Below are 10,000 nucleotides of genomic sequence, written 5' to 3'. Positions count from 1 at the left end.
GTCCTGTGCAATGATGTTGAATTCTCTTTCTCTGTCTGTCTGTCTGTTTCTCTCTGTCTCTGCCTCTCTCTGTCTGTCTGTCTGTCTCTCTCCCTACCTACCTGAATTACAGATCATCAACTCTCTCGCTTTTACCTACTTTCTACTTTTCTTCCACCTCCCTCCATCATCACTTCCTCCTACTCTTCTTCCTCCTCCCCCCACACTCCTTCACCACCCCCACCTCCTCCTCCCCCTTCACTACCTCCTCCCCCTTCCCCCCTCTTCCTCCTCCTCCACAACCTCCCTCTCCTCCTTCCCCTTATTTTCCTCCTCTTACACCTCTCCTTCCTCCACCAGCACCTCCACCTCCTCCTCTTCCCTCTCCTCTCCTCCTCCCGCTTTCGCCTGCCATCGCATTTATCGATCCCGTTGCCACCTCCGAAGGCCTGTGTTCTTACCTTTCATCTTCATCTTCATGGCTCTGGCCTGATCGATCGATCCTACGGGTGAAGGGAAACCTCTCTTGCTGCTCATCTTTGTCATTTTGTAGCTTTGGCAATAACGCAGAGTAGTTTTTTCCCGTTTTTTTTTTTTTTTTTTTTTTTTTTTTTTTTTTTTTTTTAATACATTTTGTGTGTGTGTGTGTGTGTGTGTGTGTGTGTGTGTGTGTGTGTGTGTGTGTGTGTGTGTGTGTGTGTGTGTGTGTGTGTGTGTGTCTTTTTCCCTCACTGCATCTGCTTCCTTCCTTCACCCCCCCTTCGCTGCAGGTGCCGTATGACTTGGCAAACATCGACCGCGAAGCAACGGGTCTACAGCTGGCTTCGTTGGGTGTCGTCCTCACTGCGGTCTTCCTGCTCATGGCCATCATGTCCAGTCCGCTCTCCCTTCTGCTGGACTCCCTCGCCAACTCTGTTAGGGAGGTGAGGAGGTGTAATAATAATAATAATAATGATAATAATAATAATAATAATAATCTTTATTTCCGATTTACATTGGTTATTATTTACAATAGTACTTAAAATGCTACAAAAGTACATACAGTAATATAATAGTACATCTAGTAATACGCTAGTATATAAATTGATACAAAAGGACATGATAATTCAGCAGTGCATTGATTAATACAGTAGTACAGTAGACAATGTAAAGAATAATGTAAATTTTGTAGACATGAAATATTTTACATATTGGATAATTCAGACAGTTGATATCACAGTTATTATCACATCATCTTGAGAATTATCTTTGTCTGTGTAGAAGATATTTTTTTCATCCTATCTTTAAAAAACAGGTAGGGAACCTGTATTCTTGACCTGGGATGGAATCGTGTTCCAGACTAGTGGGCCTCTCACCATTAACATTTTTGTAACGGAGTGTTTGTTCTTGTTACAAACACATTATTACTCTGTCTTGTGATGGTTCTTATTTCATTCACAGTAAAAATATCAAATAGCCAATCGGGTAAGTGATGACTCAAGATTTTATAAACTAAAATACACATGTCATACGAGTATTTGTTGCTTAATCTTAATAATTCCAGTTAATTAAAAGCAGGGGAAACATGGTCATACTTCTTTGAACTGCCAAAGGCGACTTTCGCTGGAAATTTTTGTTTTTGAAGTTTGAACTTGTTCAATCTCTGTTTTATTTGTTCCCCACATCCTCGAGCAATAATTTGTAATGCTGAGAGTACTAATAGATAAACCATTATTCGTGTGGCAGTTTCAAACCATTGCTCTATTCTATTAAGATACAGTAGTGTACCTGTAAAAAAAGTGTACCGATTACTTTTATATGCATTTCATCAATATGCGAACTGAAGAACATATACTGATCAAAGTAGACTCCTAGGTTTTTGAGAATTCAGCTCGGTGTTATATAATATCCATTGAAGTTTATGGCAGTATCCTCTTGTAGTTTTAATATATAGTGAGTTTTCTTCTTATTAAGTAATAATCCATTTCTTTGAAAGTACATTTTTACTGTTGATAAGAGATTGTCTGCTCTTTCCATCAGTTCTGAGATGCAGGATTTCCAGTCAGAAGAAATTGAGTGTCGTCTACATACTGAACCAAGAAACGGTCTGGAAGATAATCTGTTAGGTCGTTCACATAGATTGAAAAAAATAATTGGACCTAGTACAGATCCCTGAGGAACACCAAAATCAACATTTCTTGGAGTTGACAAAACATTCTTAATTCTTACCAACCGTGATCTGTTCTCAAGATAGTTATGAAACCAGAGAGGATCTATGTTTAGCTTCAAACATTTGTTGATTAATATCTGGTGGCGAACACTGTCAAAGGTCTTGGTCAAGTCTAAGAGTAGAAAAGAGATATTTTCCTGTCATTATTGTTATAGATCATATCTGGTATCTTGAGGAGAGCTGTTTCTGTTGACAGCTTTTGTCGAAGTCCATGTTGACTATCATCCAACAGTCATTTTGACTCCAGAAATGAAATCAGCTAATTGGCGACAATTTTCTCCAAAATCTTAGAAATTATTGGGAGTAAAGATATAGGCCGATAGTTTTGAACATGAGGTTTATGCAGGGGAATGGCATGAGGGATTTTCCACATGTTCCACATTTTCCACAGGAAATACGTTAGTGGCAATTGAGGTATTGATGATAATCATAATGTAGAACACAATTATCGGCAGTGAATCTCTGATGAAGCGAAATGGAATCCCACCCGAGCCATATGAATTATATTCTTTTAACTCTTTTATAGTTAGAATAATTGTATTACAATCCACAGGTTCAGGTCTGAAAATATTTGTGGATTTTTCACTGAAGGTAAGAGATCTATTGACAAAATCATTAGCATCTGCCACATCAGACGACAGACGTGATTGCGTTTTTTTTTTTCGAAAGATCGTGATTGAATTCCTCCGCTCTCTCATTTAGACTCTTGCTGTCATCAGTAGAACTACACTTTGTTTCAGGAACCATCATTCTGATAGTTTTCCATGTAGCGAATTTTGGATTTTTTCTCTGTAGTATTTCTTTTTGCTTCTGCCAATAGGAGATTTTACGCATTTCTTTTCTGCCTTGCACTCATGGCGTAAATCCATATTGAGATTATTTGCCGTTAGTTAGTCTCTAGCTTTCATTGCAGCTTTAATGTCATCCGTTATCCACGGTGCTCAATGTCGCGTTATCTCCCTAGTTACAGTTGGTGCACAATTTGTCTATACATTTCTGGAACGTTTCAGTCAAACATCTTACTTGTGCATTTACGTCATCAGTTTGTAGAATGTTGTTAATAGTAAATTACAAAAGTAGCTTTGGCTGTATTTCTTAAGGCAGCGAAAGGTATGAACCACTGGCTGTCTTTTTGGTTTGCTTATATTCAGAGTAGCAGCTATTAGCCATTTTATTATCAGGTGATAACAAATTATCATTAAAATCACCTAGTATATAGACGGACTTATTCCGCAGACAAATGTTCTTGAAACAATCCAAAACATAGGTGAAAGACGTAACAGGTGCATGAGGATGTCGATAGATGCACCCAACAATGATAGAAGGTAGTTGTATTGAAATCCAAATGTCTTCAACACCTACTACTTTAACGAGTCCTGTAGTTACTTCAGTTACCTTAAAATCATCCCTAATATATACACACACTCCTCCATGGCGAAAAATATATATTCACAAAAGAATCACTTACACTTGGGAGGAGCCACGTTTCACTAATGCATAAAATATTAACACATCTATCACTGACTAGCGTTTCTATTTCATCTTTATGACACAGGAATGATTGAGCATTTATATGTTCAATATTTACAAGTCCTTGTTCTGTTTACCTTTATTAACTTCGGCACCCTCTTCATGGCCAAATTCCTATGCACTGTAATAGTCGCAAAGTTGACTTCTGTGACCTTACATATGGCAGGAGGTGCATCTGAATTTATAGTCGTATCTGCAATTAGACTGTAGTTGAACTCTCCACAGTTGAAGCATCCTTGGCGATAGTTGCTTGGGCAATACCTATTTTCCACAATGGGATGTTGATTCATCCTACTATTAACTCTCGACATGTGATTACCACTGCCTCTTATAGCATTATACCTTGTGTTAGCATACACATCATACCTCTTTCTACTTTGAGTTTGCCAACGATTATCAGATATCAGGGGTCTCTCATCATATGGTAATTGTCTATTATTATTCTGTATATAATTATTTTGGGAGGGCATATGGTTTCTCTTTGCATCATTTCAGTTATCCGCTAGTTTAAAGAATTTACATTGCTTGTTAATCGCTGGCAGTAGCCTAATAACACCAAATCTTTTTAGAAAAATACCTTCATTATCGCAGTCTACGTTGAAATATATATCATCTACTTCACCTGAAATTAGTTAAATCTGAATAATTTTAATGCCGTTGTTAGAGCTCCATTCTTTTATCTTCTCATTAAACTAATTGAGTTTATCAGCAAGATAATCTGTTCTCAGAGCTGGTACAAATTTACAAATATCTCCATACCATCATTCATTTTTTTTTTTCAAATCCAGAATCAAAGACTCTAAATCATTCAAAATCATGTCTGGACTTACATCATCCATTAACTCGTGGATCCCACATTTGATAATACATCTAGCGGGCGTCAATTACACTTTTTCGTTAACCCAGCATCTCGCAAGGTCCATGGTTCTCCCTGGATGGTTCTGATTAACAGTCATTCCCTAAGATCCGATTACTTGCCTCTGAGCTTCGTATCCCCAAAGAGCAGAGTAATCTCAGGCGTTGGGAGGGGGGACTGCAGTAACCCAGAGTCCGACGAGGCGCTGTTCCGTTCCGCTTTCTGTTGTCGACCTGGTCTTCCAACGTTGGACACACTCCATCGTTGAGCCTGTTGATGGTCACGTAGGCATTTTGAACGATGTTGTTGAGTTCTTCTATGGCAAAATCCTTTTTCATAATTTCTTTACGAAGTTTTTGGAGCACAAGTTGAATCATTTGTAAGAGGTCGCATGAGAGAGAGGGAGGGAGAGAGAGGGAGGGAGAGGGAGAGGGAGAGGGAGGGAGGGAGGGAGGGGAGGGAGGGAGGGGAGGGGAGGGAGAGGGAGGAGAGGGAGGGAGAGGGAGAGGGAGAGGGAGAGGGAGGGAGAGAGAGAGTGAGAAAGAGAAAGAGAGAGAGCAAAACAAAAACAGAAAACAGGAACCACAGAAACAAACAAACAAAAAAAGGAGACGAACTGGTATTTGGCTAATAATAATTGTCAGTCACCCTTCATCATTTACATATTACCCGATAATATTAACAGCGAGGCTTTTGATACAGAAAAAAAAATATATATATAAATATGCAGTCATTACCACATACCATGCCAATGGATGATGGAGCCTAGACTTCGGTCTTATTTATTTATCAACCATTTTAACGTGTGTTCTTCATTTAAATTTGGAAACCTATCATTTGTATTACAATTTTGTATAAATTCTTACATCCTGATATACAGGTAATCATTGATTACTTATTGCAATCAATGCCGAAATCAGGGCTTTAGTATCGCATTCATATACTTTGCGGTAATAGTGGTAACTCTGATATACGGTAGCATTATATCATGAAGATAATTATATCTGTGTCAGTACGTGTGAGATATATAGACCTAATTGGCTTCCAGTGACGTTTGAAGTTCATGGGCAATTTAAGTGAAGGTGGCGACCAAACATAAAATATTTGTAACATTACAGGCATTTTAAGTGTAGGTAAAAAGCAAACATAAAATATTGTTAACACGAATTCGCCGCTAATAAATAAATTTAAGCTGAAATGTGAATAGCACACTTCAGTTATGTTATTATAATGGGAAAAAAATTACAACGATGAAATTATAATGAATTATAACTTGTTTACATTTTGTGGTCGTATATCTGATTCTCCACAGAAACTTTGATACTCAATTACTCTGTTGTATTTATTTATTTCCATACCAAAATGATGCACTTTATAAACAAAGTTGGCAACCTAAAGATCATTTTAGTGTGTGTGCCAGAACACTGAGATAATATATTCTCTTCACTCAGATCTACAGCAGAGAAACACAAAAGTAACTCCATGGCCAAACTGATCATCACATGAGGTTGGAAACTTTTTTGAAGTTATAGAGCCATATGTATATATATGTATATATATATATATATATATATATATATATATATATATATATATATATATATATATATATATATATATATATATATATATATATATATTGCAGTACATTTGCAAATTTTATTTGCATTGCACAAAAGAATAAATGTCATAAGGTGATTCTAGTGATCGATGTAAAAAAATCTACATGTAGACTTAAAATATTGCGGTTGAGGGTAGAGTAGACCTATATTTCCTTAACGCATATTACAATTATATTCTACATTTAGGTAATACCATGGAAAATATTTAAACTGCGAGTTTATCCAATAAATTTGTAGTTTATTCGATAAATTATGAGTTATAATGTGGCCGTAAATATAATTTCTTTATCTTCTGATCGAAGTTCGTATGTGTGCCTATAGCATGTAACAAAGTGGTAAGTGAATATGATTTTATCCTCTTTTGTAGTAACACTTATTTCTTTGTTGTGTGGTTTTCATGTATCATAATTACATTATCCACACAAAACATACACTTTTCAGATTGTGCTTATTTGACTATGACATATCTGTGTGAGCAAAAGAACATTTGAACATCCGGTTAGTGACGCTCTTTTGGTCTACAGATTGTAGTGTGAACGAGAAGTGTGTGAACGTGGGGGTCACGGGTAGAAGGTAGCTTTTTCAGGATATTGCTAGTGAGAATCGTGATTACAAGTTTCCATGCGGTTTTGCCGTTCACTGTAGTTTAAAGAATTAGAAAGTTTGTACTTTGGATTTGAAACCCAAGGGCGAAATTATCAAATTCCTTTTCATTCCATTAAAATATTGCATACGATGGGAATGCTTTCCTAACCTGGAAATAATGCTCCTTTTCTGTTTCTGTAAACTGGAGTTCTCTTTTTTATGTTGAGAGTTATGACTGCAGTTTGAATATCCCACAACTCATAACAATATATATTGGCGAAATTTCACATACATCTTGGACATGGAAATGTCAGACTTTGTTTCGTTATTGCTTATTTCAAATATTGATGGCTTCTCAACTCCATCTTTTCTATGTCAATGACATCATTATGTATTAATACATAACTGATGGGGTTACGTAGCTCGTTCTGCGCATGTGCAGGATTAAACTTTGAGCTCAGAAGGAAAGCCTAGTCCAGGGGTATATTAAAAGTTGATCCTGGGAAGTACCATTGAGCATTATACTTTAATATGGGATTAACTTTTATGGCGCGTACAGAAGACGCTGCTTGAGAAATTAAAGGCAGGATTACTGTTCCTTGAATTTCTTTCACTAGATTTCTTTCATTAGATTTTTATCTTTCATTGGATTGACACCAGCGTGTGGTTCAGTCGTGCAGGCAACCATGTTCCCGTTTTTTTCATGGGCGTTATCAGTTCTGATTTACAATATTTAGACAATTTATGGTCGGTTTCATTAGAAAAAATATATTTGTTGTTGTTCACTACTTGATACTCGTTGTTGATGTGCTTTTGTTTTGGTTGCTGTTATTTTCTTTAGTATTAATATTATCCATATTGATATCTTTGATAATTATTAAAATTATTATTATTATTATTATTATTATTATTATTATTATTATCAATGCTCTTATTAATATAATTATAATCATTATCACCGTATTAACAGTACCATCATAAAGAGAGAAGCAACAATTATTATTCTTGATTTTGAGTTGCCTACTGAGCCTTACACGTAATCTCTCTCTCTCTCTCTCTCTCTCTCTCTCTCTCTCTCTCTCTCTCTCTCTCTCTCTCTCTCTCTCTCTCTCTCTCTCTCTCTCTCTCTCTCTCTCTCTCTCCCTCCCTCTCTCCCTCCCTCCTTCTGTATGTTTTGTGTGTGTTTTCCTTTTCTCTCCCTCGCCCTTCCAGACGCAAACGGTAGACGAGGCCCTCCGTCAGGTGTCCTGGGCGAAGCTTCTGAAAAGTCTGGACCTCGAGGAAGGGTGGGCGGCCCTCCACACGCCTGCAAACTGCCGGGAGAAGGTAGTGTGCGAAGTCCACAGGTTACTCCGAAGGGCGTCTCCACACTCACTCCGCTTAATTAAGACGTTCGTGTAAGTTTCTTTTGCTTGCTGGATTTTGGGGTTAGTGTTATCGTGTTATCAGTGTGTTGTTAATTATATTGTTTATTTGCCTATAAGGTATTGTCCTGTTATGGGGTTATTTTTTGTTGTTATTTCTAGGGTTATTACCATTACTATCGTCGCAATCATTATTATTATTTTTATTGTTGTTTTCATTACAATCATCTATATCATTATTATTGTTGTTATTATTATTATTATTATTTTTATTATTATTATTATTATTTTATTGTTGTTGTTGTTGTTGTTATTGTTATTGGAATTACTTCCTTATGAGAATCAGAATCAGAAAGAAATCATTTATTTAGCCAAATATTACAAAATACAGAAAGCATGATATACCATTATACAGTGTGGCTTAGCCTTCCAGGAGTTGGTTAGTAAGGCCCCTGGTAAAACAATTAAGGAAGTTTGATAACAGAGTATATAATATCAACACAAGGATATATATATATATATATATATATATATATATATATATATATATATATATATATATATATATATATATATATATATATATATATATATATATATATTATAATATATAATTATATATATATATTATATATTATATATACATATTATTACATATTTGTATATATATTACATTATATAATACATTATTATATATTATATAAACATATAGTAAATTATATATTGTATTACTTAGAATATAATCATTGCATTATTAGCATACATCTTGTATTTGTACATATCACTTTATTATTTACAATAAAATAGTGTATATTGAAATTAGATTTTAGCGTATTTATATGAATCAATTATAGCAAGACCTTTCATATAGTTTTGCTATGATGAAGAGACAGTTGTGTGTTCTCCAGAATTATATGAGCAAGTTACGGCTTTTTTTGCATGACACTTGTTTGTGTGGTACATCAGTCCACGCAGTTTACTTAATTTGCAATGAACATAGTTAATGTGTGTTTTCGATGTTAATTGAAAAGCTAGGAAAAGTACGTACTACTTTCAGTGAATGGTTTATTTCTATGGAAGATGACATCGTGAAATTTTTCAAGATCTAGAGCCCATGTATTCAAGCAAACACAATTTTCAATACTTAGAAGTTCAGTACTGGTTAATCTTATCAGCCATGTAAGTGAATTACCAAAGGTGTATGGATCGTGTAGTCTTGTATCAATAATAACTAAAATTTAGTAGCATTGATTCTGTCATTGATATACACAAGTAAAAAGAATAAGGGCCCAAAATTGGGCCTTGAGGAACACCATATGTTAAAATACTTAAAGAAGAAGAATGTTTGCCAAATGATATATACTGAGTCTGGTTGAAAACTATTTGTGAGTTGTACATTGAATTCCAAAAAATACTCCCAGAGTGAATTTTCTCTCCCTCGAAGCCTTTGATAGTAGAGTGCTACACTATTTCTCCCAGAGGCCAGCGTGTCCTACACCAATATTGCCAAGATTAGCTTCCATAGACATGACCTCGCCAATGAAGTTTATATTGGTGGAGTGTCCTTCCCTGTCTAACTATATCGACCCTTTCCCCGTCAATGTTAGAAATGCTGGCGTTTTGGCCACCCAGCTAAACACTGTTGCTCCACAGCCCGCTGCCTTTTATAACCATTTAAATTGCTATGTTCAGTCACATGTATACCAGTTGTGGTAGCTCCCATGATTTATTTTATATAAGCTGTCCTTCCTTCAAGCTCAAATCTGAGGTAGCAGTTCTCAGATTCAAACTAGGCTTCACTCTATGTGAAACCAGACAAGAAGCACGCAATAAAGGTTTTCCTCTCTACCTAGTC

The 10,000-nt window shown here is 35.9% G+C and overlaps 1 protein-coding gene across 1 annotated transcript in view; it reads left to right on the top strand.

The window, feature by feature from the left end:
• The window catches only part of LOC119595480, a gene marked incomplete at its 5' end in the record, with an annotated part of 13,587 nt that overhangs the window by 1,909 nt on the left and 1,678 nt on the right, over positions 1 to 10,000 (top strand). The window contains 2 exon segments of the mRNA XM_037944607.1: positions 750 to 902; positions 7,994 to 8,178. Coding sequence (XP_037800535.1) covers positions 750 to 902; positions 7,994 to 8,178 — 338 coding nt within the window.

The sequence above is a fragment of the Penaeus monodon genome, chromosome 36 (genome assembly GCF_015228065.2).
Source record: "Penaeus monodon isolate SGIC_2016 chromosome 36, NSTDA_Pmon_1, whole genome shotgun sequence".
NCBI lineage: Eukaryota > Metazoa > Arthropoda > Malacostraca > Decapoda > Penaeidae > Penaeus > Penaeus monodon.
This window is presented reverse-complemented; position numbering and strand designations above follow the sequence as displayed.